Here is a 16,215-nt window from a genome sequence, read left to right as displayed (position 1 = left end):
CCGTACTGATGTTGACGGGCGGAAATCAGCAGACATTGGCGAGAATAGTTGCTCTGTAATTCGGGAGACTCCCGGAAAGTTTGGGAGGGTTGGCAAGTGTGAAGCTGTCATACTGCAGTAATTTAAAGCTTGCGGGCCGCACTAACATTAAATTTTCATATTAAGGTGCGGGCCGCGAGTCTGAGACCCCTGGTTAATACATAGCACAAAAAAAAAACTCTGTATGCAGTGTTATTTCATTTTAAATTTCAAAAGAGTTTTGTGGCTCCTATTGTTTGGGTGGTAAAGGTTGCCCACCCCGAGCTAAACAGACTCAATAAGAGGAGTGGTCCACTCCCGGCTAGCTCTCCAGTTAGCTAAACAGACACTTTAAGAGGAGTGGTCCACTCCCGGCTCTTTGTCCAATTAGCTAAACAGACTCAAAAAGAGGATTGGTCGACTCCCGGTTAGCTCTCCAGTTAGCTTAACAGACTCAATAAGAGGAGTGGTCCACTCCCGGCTAGCTTTCCAATCAGCTAAACGGACTCAATAACTCCACGGTGACGTTTTGGTGAATTTACTGAGGAATTTGTGAAAATGAAACAATACGAAAAGAATGCCATTGTAAGTTAATAATACTAACACAGGACACTTTTAAACCTGTTAACATGTTAAGTAATGCTAACGATGCTAGCTTGATTATATTACGATATCACATACAAATATACATGAAAGCACTCCTACAGATATCACTCATGGGACTGTTTGGTAAATAAGAATTGTTTGTTATATTGTAAAGCTTTGCTTGGAGTGCGGAATGAAGATTTGCTTGAAGTGATGAATGAAGAATCCTTACGAGTAGAAACGCTTTTGTGCGAGTAGAAGTCAGAATGGCACTTGTACTTCAGGTTTAAAGGGGAACATTATCACAATTTCAGAAGGGTTAAAACCATTAAAAATCAGTTCCCAGTGGCTTATTTTATTTTTCGAAGTTTTTCTCAAAATTTTACTCATCACGCAATATCCCGAAAAACGGCTTCAAAGTGCCTGATTTACACCATCGCTATATCCACCCGTCTATTGTCCTGTGACGTCACTGCGTGAATCCACCAAAAACAAACATGGTGGATAGCACAGAAAGGTATAGCATAGTAGCTCGGATTCAGACTCGGATTTCAGCACCGTAACCAATTCAACAGATTACGCATGTATTGAAACGGATGGTTGGAGTATGGAGGCAGTAACCGAAAACGAAATTAAAGAAGAAACAGAAGCTTTTGAGCCATATCATGACAGACAGCGGCACGGGAGGAAGCGTGGACGAATTTGGCAATCGCCTTCTAACCAACGATTGGTATGTATTTGTTTGGCATCAAATGTGGGTGGAGGGAAAGGCTGGATGCAAATATAGCTACAAATGAGGCATAATGATGCAATATGTACATACAGCTTGCCTAAATAGCATGTTAGCATCGATTAGCTTGCAGTCATGCCGTGACCAAATATGTCTGATTAGCACACTAAGTCAATAACATCAACAAAACTCACCTTTGTGATTTCGTTGATTTTATCGTTGGAAATGCATCTCCTTTGAGTGTCGCAGGTTATCCACACATTCTTGCCATCGCTGTGCCATCTAGCATAGCTGTCGTTGGTACAGTGTGCAGAACAAACGAGGGACTTTCGCATGTTTTGACCAGTGGTGCAACTTGAATCGAATCCGTCTGTGTTCGTGTTGTTAAACTGTCCGACAACACACCGACCAGGCATGATGTCTCCAAGGTACCGGAAAACAGTCGAAAAAACGGAAAATAACAGAGCTGATTTGACTTGGTGTGTGTAATGTGTTTGAGATAATGGCGGGTCGCTTCACGATGTGACGTCACGGGTGAAAGGTCATCGCTCTGACAGGCGAACAATTGAAAGGTGTTTAAATCGCCAAATTTACCCTTTTAGAGTTCGGAAATCGGTTAAAAAAACATATGTTATTTTTTCTGCAACATCAATGTATATATTGACGCTTACATAGGTCTGGTGATAATGTTCCCCTTTAATGTTTTAAACAGCAGGAAGCACTTGCAGGCATTCGGTATTGAGCAAACTCACCCAAAAGACGGCGCCATAGCACAAATAGTAACACCATTTAAAGTTAAAGTACCAATGATTGTCACACACATATTAGATGTGTCGAAATTATTCTCTGCATTTGACCCATCACCCTTGATCACCCCCTGGGAGGTGAGGTGAGCAGTGGGCAGCAGCGGTGCCCCGCCCGGGAATCATTTATGGTGATTTAACCCCCAATTCCAACCCTTAATGCTGAGTGCCAAGCAGGGAGGTAATGGGTCCCATATTTATAGTCTTTGGTATGACTCGGCCGGGATTTGAAGTTTCTCTGCATGTGTTTAATGAAAGATATTTTCTATTTACGGCAGATAGCAAAGAGAAATCCATAAATATATTGTATCAAATAGGGCTGCAATGATTATTGGACATTGTCAACAATAGAATTTGTCGCCGACAATTATATTTGTCAACAATAATATACATCATTTCAAGTACATTTTAAAGCAGGGTCCGTTTGCAATGTCGTAAAGAAAGGCACAGACGCACACACACGCACACACTCTCACAGACACACAGATACAAAGTCAGAGGTATCATAATGTTAAACATACAATGTATTTATGAAGCTTGATGTAGTTTCTGTTATTTTAGAAGAGTTTATTGACAAGCATGACTTAGTCAATTTAATTATAGTACTTGGTAAAAGGTTTATTTTTAAGGCCAAAATTAGATATTTACTTAGTATTACTTTCTTTAAAACATTTATTCAGTATTTTTTAACTTTAGAAAGATACATGATTGACAACGATAATGATGCCAAAAACATGAAAAAAGATGGGAAATCCTTAAAGGCTTATTATGAAAATGTAATAATGTTTATAGATATGCAACAACAGCAACATATATGCTATCTGTTGTTGTGTTCCCTATTTTTGAGTGTACAAAATGAAGGTGTGTGTTGAGTCTGACTTGGACATAATATGGACTATACACAAATGCTTTTTATGAAAATGTAATTTTGTTTATAACTTATATGAAATCTGTCGTTTCCCTAATTTCTGTTGTTGTACATGGATGAGGGTGTGTGTTGCTGAGCCCGACTTGGACATTTTCTTGACTGGACCTGGTTTTAAAAAACCTTTTAGAGAAGTCTAATTTCATTAATAACCTGGTCTGGTGAAGATAAGTTTTTTTTATTTATTTTATAAATAAAATGAAATGAGATAAAAAAAAAAAAAAAGAACATTTTCTTGGATAAAAAAGAAAGTAAAATCATATACAACAACTATATTAAAAATAGTAATTAATGATAGTGTTAGTGGACCGGCGACACACACAATCATGTGCGTTTCAGGGACTGTGTCCCTTGCAGACTGTGTTATATATGTTGTGGGAACCAGAATTTTGGTAGCAGAAAGAAACAACCCTTTTTTGTGTGTGGGTCTGGATGAGTGTGAATGGGGGAGGGAGAGGTTTTTTTTGGGGGGTTGATGCACTAATGGAAAGTGTATCTTGTGTATTTTTATGTTGATTTAATAAGAAAAACAAAAAAAAAAACATACAATGTATTTAATAGCCAACATTTTAAGAATTAATCAAATATATAATTCTACACATTGAGTCTATTAGAGTGCTAATCAATAATCAATATTTCTGCGTGTGGCTTTTTAAATATGACAAAATGTTTCTTTTAGTAGAAATTAGGTTTTTTGTTGTGTTGTTTTATTGCTGATATTTTAACTGTTTTTAAATACATAAACAAGGTTAATTTTTTGGAGCACTTTGCCTTTCCTTTCTTTTAAATGGACAACATTTAGTCATTTTAATTTGTGTTACAAATTAAAATTAATTTGTGTTACAGTACATATAGATATGTATGAATGAATGTCTTTGTTGTTAGTAAGCACATGCCTCAAATAACTTAAGCTGCATTTAGAAGTCAATGGGAAAATTAGAACCATTAGATATGTGTACGTTTTATTATCTGATTAATCGGCTAATTGTTAAGATAATTGTTGACTAATGGACTATCAAAATAGAAAGGCGCACTGCCAATGAGCTGGTCTATTCAGGTCATTTTTTCATACAAAAGGCGCACCGGATTATAAGGCGCATTAAAAGGGTCATATTATGAATTTTTACTCCTTTAAAACACTTCCTTGTGGTCTACATAAGATGTAAATGTTGCATAGATGTTGGTTTACAGACCATCTTCTAATCGCTTCAGGGTGCGCTGTTTTGTGGGTGGTCTTCTTTACGTGCCTCCACTTTGATATTGTCTTCTTCCCGTCATCTTTGTTGCACCGGTAGTTTTTAGCGCATCCATAGTGAGTCTACTGACAGATATAAGTTAGAACTGTACGTTAATTTGTGTTAGAAATGGCAACAGTGGAGGATGAATGCCCCCCAACAAGAGGATAGAGAAAAAGAAGGAGCTTATTGACCATGGCGCGGACTAAAACTTTCAGGACTTATGCAGATCCCAAATACACATCAGCAGGTACCAATGAGTAAGGAAAGTTTTGCATAATATTTCGAAAAAAAAAACACCAGATAATGTCTCCTAGTAGGTGCCTTTTTGGGGTCCTATTCCCACACCATAATAATACCGTATGTTGAAGCACAGTACGTCTGACTATGATAGTCGTAATGCTACGACCCTCCATCAAGCGATGTAGCTGACCAAAGTCGTACTAAACAATTTTGACAGATTTTTGAGTGCTTTATGTAATGTTCTCTATTCTCAATGAAACAAAACAGTTTTGGTGCTGCTTGCTAGCATCATTTATTGAACAGGCGTTGACCTTCAGTCCACACCTCTCTCTCATGTGTGACTGCCATCTACTGGTCACACTTATCTTTACACCATGTACCAAATAAAACTGCTTGGCGGTCAGTAAGCACGATCAGAATGAATGCGTACATTAGGCGCACTTGAGTGACTAAGGTGCACTGTCAATTTTTAAAAAAATGAAAGGATTTTAAGTGCATCGAAAAATCCGGTAGTTAACAAAAATATTTGTGTTTAAATACACGCACAATGTTTATTCAGCCTTTTTGTTGGGACTTTCTTGACAAATTTCACGTTCCAAAGGCCCTCCGCCACTACTAGAGGATTGGCGACTTGTGGGAACATTGTTTTAAGCAACATAATGAATATTGTTTAATAATAGTGATTTCAATACTGACAAAAATAATTGTGATCATTACTTTGGCTGTAATTGGGTTTGCCCTATACTAGTATACATACAGTCAATTATGTCCAATTGGTGCCATTTGCTTGTTATATTCATGTGAAAATAAACCTAATTTATTTTTTCCTTTTTCAAACTTGAATATGATAATACACATATTAAACTACAGTTGTGGTCAAAAGTTTACATACACTTGTAAAGAACAATATCGTCATGGCTTTCTTGAGTTTCCAATAATTTCTACAACTCCCATTTTTTTGTGATAAAGTGATTGGAGCACATACTTGTTGGTCACAAAAAACATTCGTGAAATTTGGTTCTTTTATAAATTTATTTTGGGTCTACTGAAAATGTGAGAAAATCTGCTGGGTCAAAAGTATACATACAGCAATGTTAATATTTGCTCACATGTCCCATGGCAAATTTCACTGCAATAAGGCGCTTTTGGTAGCCATCCACAAACTTGTGGCAAGCTTCTGATTGAATTTTAGACCACTCATCTTGATAAAATTGGTGCAATTCAGCTAAAATTGTTGGTTTTCTGACATGGACTCGCTTCTTCAGCATTTTCCCCACATTTAAGTCAGGACTTTGGGAAGCCCATTCTAAAAACTTCATTCTAGCCTGATTTAGCCATTCCTTTTCCACTTTTGACGTGTGTTTGGGGTCATTGTCCAGCTGGAACACCCAACTGCTCCCCAGATTTTAGCTTGTCCTGAAGAAATTGGAGGTAATCCTCCTTTTTCATTGTCCCATTTACTCTCTGTAAAGCACCAGTTGCAGTGGCAGCAAAAGAGACCCAGAGCATGATACTACCACCACCTTTTTTGATGGTAGGGGTGATGTTCCTGGGATCAAAGATCTCACCTTTTTCTCCTCCAAACATATTGCTGAGTATTGTGGCCAAAAGGCTCAATTTTTGTTTCATCTGACCACAGAACTTTCCTCCAGGAGGTCCTATCTTTGTCCATGGGATGTCAGATGAAACAAAAATGTAGCTGTTTTCAGTAGACCCATAATAAATTGATAAAAGAACCAAATTTCATGAATATTTTTGTGACCAACAAGTATGTGCTCCAATCACTCTAGTGTATGTAAACTTTTGACCACGACTGTACATAAATGTGTATTGGCTGGTTTCAAGCAAATTTATGTTATATTCAAATACAGTTCTTAGACCAAAGACTACCTTATATGAATACCAGGAAAGTAACAGGAGTGAGTTTTTAGCATATACAGTTTTTGCCTTAAAGCGTGAGGGCCAAATTCACCACCGACCTGACAAGTCGGAAAGAGATAATACAGTATTATCTGCTCACAAATGCTACCTGATGGCTGTTTTAGAACACTGCAGCTCGTCCCGGGTAGTCTCACTCCTTAATGCTTATGTCACACGCAGGATTCTCACAAGAGTGAGGCATAAATCCAACCCTACCTACTGCAATAAACAAATACATGAAATATAACCACAAGCATGTTACTGTGAATAAATAAAATTGTTGTTTTTTTCAACATAATAAGCCAGCTGCAATAAATGTAGTGGTAGTAATCATTTGGAAGGCAATGACAGGGAGTGAATGTGCAAATGAAGCTAACATGGACAGATGGTGACTGCGAGTCACACATGCATCATGTATACAAAATGTACACTTGCATGTAAGACCAGGTAAGAGAACCGTGCCCCTGTTTGTTTCTGTGTCCAGATGTCGTTAGAATCTGAGATGAGCCACCAAAGGTTTCGTTTCTTACTGCAATCAGGGGTTTGGTACCTTTTTCCTACTTTTTCTCATTCGTGCATCCTGTGCAGCATGTTTTGTCACCCCCAAATAAATGCATGATCGGCATCCACGTACGCAGAGCTCGCTCGCTGAGGGAGTAATGTTTCTTCCTGTTTTGTTTTTTTCCCCCCCGCTCCAGCATTCGAACCCCGGCCACGCCGGACCTTTCCCGGTGGCGTCGGGCCACAACGCCAACCCCACCAGTCCCACCAGTGCAAGCATGGCCGGAGCCCACAGTCACAGAGGGCCTGCCAGCCCCGCCATCGGCCCCGCTATCGGCCCCATCGAGCTCATCCCCTCCGTCACCAACCCGGAGAACCTGCCCTGCCTACCTGAGATCCCGCCCATTCAGGTGTGTAAAATGGACCCTTCAAATACATCATGAGTTAGAATTTCTCATGTAACTTGTTTGATACATAGAGTGCAACGGTATATTTTACAAACCCCGTTTCCATATGAGTCGGGAAATTGTGTTGGATGTGAATATAAACGGAATGCAATGATTTGCAAATCCTTTTCAACCCATATTCAATTGAATGCACTAAAAAGACAAGATGTTTGATCTTCAAACTCATAAACTTTATTTTTTTTGCAAATAATAATTAGAATTTCATGGCTGCAACACATGCCAAAGTAGTTGGGAAAGGGCATGTTCACCACTGTGTTACATCACCTTTTCTTTTAACAACACTCAAAAAACGCTTGGGAACTGAGGAAACTAACTGTTGAAGCTTTAAAAGTGGAATTCTTTCCCATTCTTGTTTTATGTAGCGCTTCAGTTGTTCAACACGCTGTCGTATTTTACGCTTTTTTACGCGCCACACATTTTCGATAGGAGACAGGTCTGGACTGCAGGCGGGCCAGGAAAGTACTGCACTCTTTTTTTATGAAGCCACGCTGTTGTAACACATGTCTTGCTGAAATAAGCAGGGGCGTCCATGAGAATGTTGCTTGATGACAACATATGTTGCTCCAAAACCTGTATGGACCTTTCAGCATTAATGGTGCCTTCACAGATGTGTAAGTTACCCACCTGTTCCCAATTAGCCTGCACACCTGTGGGATGTTCCATATAAGTGTTTGATGAGCATTCCTCAACTTTATCAGTATTTATTGCCACCTTTCCCAACTTCTTTGTCACGTGTTGCTGGCATCAAATTTTAAAGTTAATGATTATTTGCAAAAAAAAAATAATGTTTATCAGTTTGAACATCAAATATGTTGTCTTTGTAGCATATTCAACTGAATATGGGTTGAAAATGATTTGCAAATCAATTTATTCCGTTTATATTTATATTTATCTATTCCAATTTGCCAACTCATATGGAAACGGGGTTTGTACAAAAAATTATTTACACAGAAATATTTATATATATACCTTAATTGTTTACAAACGGTTGATCAAACAAAACAGAAGTCATCGCCGTGGACCCACTAGCTGCGCAAGCTAGCTCTCCAATCAGCTAAACAGACTCAATAACTCCACGGTGACATTTTGGTGAATTTACCGAGGAATTTGTGAAAGTGAAGCAATACGAAAAGAATGCCATTGTGAAGTAATACGTTACGATAGCACATACAAATATGCATGGAAACGCTCACATGGGACGGTTTAGTAAGTAAAAATAGTTGTAGGTACTGTATATTGTAAAACATACAAACATTGCTCTGACGCTAGCTTTGTTACATTACGATAGCATGAACACACCCCTACAGGCATTACAGATGAAACTTTATATTAAGTAAGAATTGTTTGTTATATTGTAAAACTTACAATGGTTGCTCAGAGTGACAAATAAAGAATCAATACGAGTAGAAACGCTATGGACAATTAGGGAACTGAATGGTACATCAACTTCCGGTTCTTTGTTTTAAACAGCAGGAAACACTTTCGCCCAGCTGCACCTGCAGTCAGCGAACTTTTCCCAACGATGGCGCCACAGCACAAACAATAACACACCATTTCAGTGTCTTTGAATGTGTTTAATAAAAACTATTTACTTTATGGCCGTCAGCAAAGAAAAATCCATAAATTGTTAGCCGCAGGGTTCAAAGAGCAGCTTATAGTCTGGAATTTACAGGACTATTGATTGTATTTTGGTAAAAAGTGGCCTCTTCTTTAATAATTGCCATACCACCCTCAATAAACAGTCTTTTGACCTTAATGCTTGAAAAAAAAAAAAAAATTCTGTGATGGACGGCAGAATCAACCTGGGAATTCCCTGCCCTTAAAAGTAGCATCAGGACTGAAACAGATCCTGGATGTCAGCTGTGTAAAGCAATACCAGAAATAGCAGCGTGAAGTTGACTCCCGCCCGCTTGTGTTGGCAGCAATTGTCTTAAGGAGTTTTTTTGGGGGTATTTTTCCTCAATATCTCGTGTCACTGTGTTTTGTGTGAAAGGCACAGGTGAAGAAAAGCTACTGTGTCAGCGAGGTGAAATTATGTCTGAAGACCGTTGACAAGTTGACGTCATGTTTCAAAGTGTAAAATACGATCCACCTTGGACACAGACTATTTGATTTTGAAAGTTAACTGGACTTTTTGTCCAACACAAGACCATTTTAGCCAAATTGAACCGCCTTGTTGCTAGGGTTGGGTATCGTTTGAATTCGAACGATTCCGATTCTTTGTTTCGATTCCGTTTCCTGACAATCTCGATTCTGATTCTTCTTGTACCTGGTAGTCCCTGGAAGGTGGTATGTATTTTGGGTTAAGAGTTTTCACCATATCCCTGCAAACATAAACAAACAAGTAATGTTGCTGTTACTGTTTAGCCCAGTATCAATTAGCTTAGCTCTAACGTTATTGCTTAACTAACCTAAATGTTGGAGATTCCACCTCTGAAAAGGGATGCAGTTTTTTGACTATCTGTGCAGGGACCTTTCTGTAGCACTCTTCCGTCTGGCACCAACATCTTCCCCATTGCCGCTACGGTGAACGGAGTACGCTTAGCACATGGCGGAGCCTGGCTAGCAGATTGTAAATTGTCTATGAAAAAATAAGCGGACTAATTTGTTAGCTGCCTCAACGTTGGCGCAAAACACATTATTTATTGCATATATATTGTTTTACTTACCGGATTCGGACTGCAGTGCAGTCACCGAGGTGCCAGGCTGGGCGTCAAAGCCGGAGGCAGAGGAGGACGGTCGGCGCAGCGCGTCGAAGACGGGACACACATTTATTTGTACTCCATGAACTCGGAGGTGCTTCATCATGTTCGACGTGCACCCTCCTAAGCACGAAACAGTCCTGTCACACGTGTTACATTTCGCCGATATTTTGATTGATTGATTGATTGATTGATACTTTTATTAGTAGATTGCACAGTACAGTACATATTCCGTACAATTGACCACTAAATGGTAACACCCGAATAAGTTTTTCAACTTGTTTAAGTCGGGGTCCACGTTAATCAATTCATTTTTTTTAGTAAAATAAAGCCACACTTTCGACCGCCGACGCCCTCTATCCATGCTTGACTGACTCGCTCGGTTACATAGGCTCGACTATGCTAACACTTCCGGCGGTGGGCGCTTCTTCTTTGGTTTTCAGCGGCGGCTTCTTTCGGTCGGCGGACTTTTTTTTTTCTTCCGGTCGGCGGACTGGGTATCGAAACTAGGAATCGAAAATTAAACTTTTGAAAGATTCCGGGAGAATCGGAAAGTTAGTCCCGGTTCCAATCGATACTCGATACCCAACCCTACTTGTTGCGTCGACCAAAAAGTATAGAAGCTCTGCTTGTATTTAGCAAATTCTTCTGCAGTCGTAATGCATCCAGTAAAAATCAACTATCTTGCTTGACTGGAAATAAACAGGCAAATTAATACATTTTGTAAAACAAGATACTGATAGCCCTGCGATGAGGTGGCGACTTGTCCAGGGTGTACGCCGCCTTCCGCCCGATTGTAGCTGAGATAGACACGAGCGCCCCCCGCGACCCCAAAGGGAATAAGTGGTAGAAAATGGATGGATGGAAGATACTGATACTATCATGGGTCACACATACACATGGCATCTGTAAAGCTGATGGACCTTTGGAGTAAGTGCTGGAGAACATACAGTACAGGCCAAAAGTTTGGACACACCTCATTTCAATGTGTTTTCTTTATTTTCATGACTATTTACATTGTAGATTGTCACTGAAGGCATCAAAACTATGACACCTGTGAAGTGAAAACCATTTCAGGTGCCGCTTGAAGTTCAGCTAGAGAATGCCAGGAGTGTGCAAAAAGGTAATCAGAGCAAAGGGTGGCTATTTTTAAGAAATTAGAAAAAAAAAATTCAGTTATTTCACCTTTTTTTGCTATGTTCATAACTCTACGTAGTATTCATAGTTTTGATGCCTTCACTGACAATCTACAATGTAAATAGTTATGAAAAAAAAAAAACACATTGAATTAGAATTCCAAAAGTTTTTTGGACTGCACTGTAATTGAACTCTTGATGCTCTCTGCCCTGCAGTTGAGTAATTAAACACCACCTCTTCCACTATTTTTGTCCATTCTACAGTGCAGTCTTAAAGGAGAACTGCACTTTTTATTTTACTTATAATTCCCAATCCTAATGTAAGAAAAAACACATTTTTGTTTTTTTATGCATTCTAACTCATAAATAAAACGTAAAAGCCCGCTAATAATGGAGCCAATGAGAGTAGCTTAATTCCGCCTATAAAGCGCTCTAAAAACATCCAAAAGCCTCCATTAATGTTTTATATACACACTTTAATATGTAATATGTACATATGTAATGTAGTAACATGCATAATAACATGTAATATTTACATATTCCGCGTATTTTAATCATACAGCAGCGTATTAACTTCACAGACGTATTACAACGTTCACTTTTCCCTTTTAACACCACTACCACTACTAATCATGGCAAACTTGATTAGAGACAACAACGACTACTTTGGGACAAATGATGATCAGAACCTTCTATTTTTGAGCCTGTATGTAAAAGTAGGATGATCTACAAGTTGTAGAAGCTGGGTGCTTAACAGATGCAGCTTTAGTCAAACACTAAGCATCCATCCCATCCATCCATTTACTACCGCTTGTGGCTTGTGGGGTCGCGGGGGGTGCTAAAGCCTATCTCAGCTGCATTTGGGCGGAAGGCGGAGTACACCTTGGACAAGCCGCCACCTCATCACAGGGCCAACACAGATAGACAGACAACATTCACACTCACATTTACACACTAGGGCCAATTTAGTGTTGCTAACCAACCTATCCATCATGTAGCAGAATTCCTAAGTGCTAAACAAGATATACAAACATAATAAAATCACTTTCTGTACAATGTCTGCTCTTAATGGGATGTTTATATCTTCCCTTTTACATGAAGAATTCATCATAATCTTCACCAGGGTTAAAAAAAAAAAGTGACTCAAACGACGCTCCCGGTATAAGTTGGTTATCAAAGTTGACCAACTTGTGGGTTTATCCACAACCTTGTACTATCCATGCGAGATAGTAGAAGGTTGGCGATGCAGAAGCAATGCAGCAGCTCAATGTCAGTATAGCAGCGTACGCTAGTTATCTCTCTATAAGTAGTTCCTCTGTGTTAGCACTTACAAAAAAAATATCACTCATACTTGTTTAATTTTCAAATCCTGACATGTAAATTGAGCATTTTTGGCGGGTTTGGAATGTTTTTTTTTTAGAGGGCTTTATGAATGGAATAGAGTACTCCCATTAGCTTCATTGTTAGCCACCTCCGGCTTACTGTATTTTATGATTTAGAATGCATAAAAAAGAAAACGTGTTCTTGTCTCACATATGGTTTGACATTAATAGGTGACATTTTGAAAAAAAAAAAAGTGCAGTTCCCCTTTTAACAGCAGCAACATCACAACTATTATTGAAACAGGTCACATGGTGTCTTTATTATGCCTCCTATTTTCCTTTCCAGCTGGAGGATGCAGGTTCCAGCAACCTGGCCCAGCTCCTGTCTCGCTACATCACGGCCAGCACGCAACAACATCAGCAGCAGCAGCAGCAGCAGCAGCAGCAGCAGTCAGGCTCACTGGACATGAACCCCTCACCTGGACTTTCCACACACTCACCTGGATCCTCAGGTACCCCCATCAACAATGAACCCCTTTAAAACAGTTCACATTTAATTGAGGATTTTTGATTGTTTTCCTCTATACAGACAGACAGATAGATAGATAGATAGATAGATATTACTTTATTGATTCCTTCAGGAGAGTTCCTTCTGGAAAAATTTAATTCCAGCAGCAGTGTACAGAGTTGAGATCAATTTAAAAAGTAAATAATGTGGGTATAAATGGAAGCAAAATATAATAATAAAAAATACAAAAATATTACAATAAGAATAACAATAAAAAAGCAATAATGGTAATAAAAATATAACAGTAAAATATGAATATAACAAGAGAAACTAGGCAGTAGTGACCATGTTATGAAAAGGTATTGCACTGTTATTGTTTTGCATCCCCTGTCATATTAGTGCCCCCCTCCCCAGAGAGGAGTTGTACAGTCTCATGGTGTGTAAGACAAAGGAATTTTTGAGTCTATTAGTCCTGCACTTGGGATGAAGCAGTCTAGCACTGAACAGGCTCCTCTGGCTACTGATAACGCTATGCAGAGGGTGACTGGCATCATCCAGGATGCTCACTAGTTTGTCCACAGTCCTCTTCTCTGCCACCGTCACCATTGAGTCCAGTTTTATTCCGATTGTAGAACTGGCCCGCCTGATCAGTTTCTCCAGTTTGAAGCTGTCCTTAGATGTAGTGCCCCCCCAGCACACTACCATGTAGAACAGAACACTGGCGACCACAGACTGGTAGTACATCCACAGGAGTTTTTTTTACAAATGTTGAAGGAGCGCAACCTCCTGAGGAAGTACAGCCTGCTCTGTCATTTTTTGTACAGGTGGTCCGTGTTAATAGTCCAGTCCAGCTTATTGTCCACCCAAACCCCGAAGTATTTGAGTGAGTCCACGGTCTGTACCTCGACTCCCTCGATCACAATAGGTTGTGACCTTGGACTCGACCTCCCAAAGTCAATGTGCATATCTTTAGTTCTATCATATTTTATACTCTTATTAAACTCATTTTGTTGTACTTGCACACATCTTTCTTCGAGTGGCTTACCATTTCAGTAGTTAAAAAAGGGAATTTTGTTAAATTGCTATGGTAGAATGCATATTAATACTGCCATGCTTTTATTTTGTTTTAGTTTGAACTGAACAAAAAGTTACTGTGTGTAAGTAAACAGTTGTTTCTCGTTGTTTAGCAATAAGGATTTACTGTATTTTCCAGACTATAGAGTGCACCCACCAGATTTTTGAATTTTCTCCCCATATAAGCTGTAGATATATTTGTTGTGAAAGGTGTTATTTACACAGAAATGTTTATTATTATTATACCTTAATTATTTTCAAACGATGTCTGTAACATGGCAGTAAAACGGCTAATAAAAAAAAAAAAACAGAAGTCATCGTCACGGCTCAATATCTCCACGGGGACTTTGGTGAATTTACTGAGAATTTGTCAAACTAAAGCGATACAAATAAATGCAATTGTAAGTTAATACTAACACAGACACTAGTAAGTGTGTTCGCATATTAGCTAATGCTAAAGTCGCTAGCTAGATTACATTATGACAGCACGTACAAATATGTATGAAAACACGCCACATGGGACGGTTTAGTAAGTAAAAATGCTATGGATGCTTTTACTTCCAGTTTAAGGCATTAAAACGGCTAACCATTTCAGTAACTCCACAGCGATGTTTCAGTGAATTTCCCGAGGAGTTTGTGAAGCTGAAACAATACAAAAAGAATGCTATTGTAATTAATAATACTAACACAGACAATCGTAAACCTGTTAGCATGTTAGCTAATGCTATCGACGCTGGCTTTATTACGTTATGATGGCATGTACAAATATGCATGAAAACACGCCCACATGGGAAGGTTTAGTAAGTAAGAATTGTTTTAGTTATCTTGTAAAACTTACGAGCGTTGCTTTGCATGGCATGGGTAACTTACACATCTGTGAAGGCACCATTAATGCTGAATGGTCCATACAGGTTTTGGAGCAATATATGTTGTGATCAAAGCAACGTGATCGTGAACGCCCCTGCTTATTTCAGCAAAACAATGCCAAGCCACGTGTTACAAAAGCGTGACTTTGTAGTAATTGAGTGCGGGTATTTTCCTGGCCCGCCTGCCGTACAGACATGTCTCCCATTGAAAATGTGTGGCGCATTATGAAGCGTAAAATACGACAACAAGACTGTTGAACAACTTAAGCTGTACTTCAAGCAAGAATGGTAAAGAATTCCATTTTCAAAGCTTCAACAAAAAGTTTCCTTAGTTCCCAAACGTTTATTGAGTGTTGTTAAAAGAAAAGGTGATGTAACACAGTGGTGAACATGCCCTTTCCCAACTACTTTGGTACGTGTTGCAGCCATGAAATTCTAAGTTAATTATTATTTTCCAAAAAAGTAAAGTTTATGAGTTTGAACATCAAATATCTTGTCTTTGTAGCGTATTCAACTGAATATGGGTTGAAAAGGATTTGCAAATCAATGTATTCCGTTTATATGTACATCTAAAACAATTTCCCAACTCGTATGGAAACGGGGTTTGTGTGTGTGTGTGTATATATATATATATATATATATATATATATATACTTATATATAATGTATATATGTGTGTTTGTGTATATATGTCTGTGCGTGAATATATATATGTGTGTATATGTATAAATGTGTGTGTATCTATATATGTATGTATATAAATATATACATATATAAATATACACACATTTATACATATATATGTAATACAGTCTATATATATATATATACATATATAAATATATACATATATAGATATACACACATTTACTGTATAAATATACACATATTTGTATAAACAGTCTATATATATATATATATATATATATATATATATATATATATATATATATATATATTTAGGCTTCACGGTTGCAGAGGGGTTAGTGCGTCTGCCTCACAATACGAAGGTCCTGAGTAGTCAGGGTTCAATCCCGGGCTCGGGATCTTTCTGTGTGGAGTTTGCATGTCCTCCCCGTGAATGCGTGGGTTCCCTTCGGGTAGGTTGATTGGCAACACTAAATTGGCGCTAGTGTGTGAGTGTGAATGTTGTCTGTCTATCTGTGTTGGCCCTGCGATG

At 38.7% G+C, this 16,215-nt stretch overlaps 1 protein-coding gene across 6 annotated transcripts in view; it reads left to right on the top strand.

The window, feature by feature from the left end:
* trim33 (tripartite motif containing 33) overlaps positions 1-16,215 on the top strand; it is a 127,197-nt gene that overhangs the window by 67,996 nt on the left and 42,986 nt on the right. For 3 of the 6 annotated variants that reach the window (XM_061889619.1, XM_061889618.1, XM_061889620.1), the window contains exons 11-13: positions 6,944-7,000; positions 7,158-7,370; positions 12,934-13,099. In XM_061889619.1, coding sequence (XP_061745603.1) covers positions 6,944-7,000; positions 7,158-7,370; positions 12,934-13,099 — 436 coding nt within the window. The remainder of the gene's footprint in view (positions 1-6,943; positions 7,001-7,157; positions 7,371-12,933; positions 13,100-16,215) is intronic. The other 3 variants (XM_061889622.1, XM_061889623.1, XM_061889621.1) reach the window with 1 other exon arrangement.

Source organism: Nerophis ophidion, linkage group LG27 (genome assembly GCF_033978795.1).
Source record: "Nerophis ophidion isolate RoL-2023_Sa linkage group LG27, RoL_Noph_v1.0, whole genome shotgun sequence".
NCBI classification, from domain to species: Eukaryota; Metazoa; Chordata; class Actinopteri; order Syngnathiformes; family Syngnathidae; genus Nerophis; species Nerophis ophidion.
This window is presented reverse-complemented; position numbering and strand designations above follow the sequence as displayed.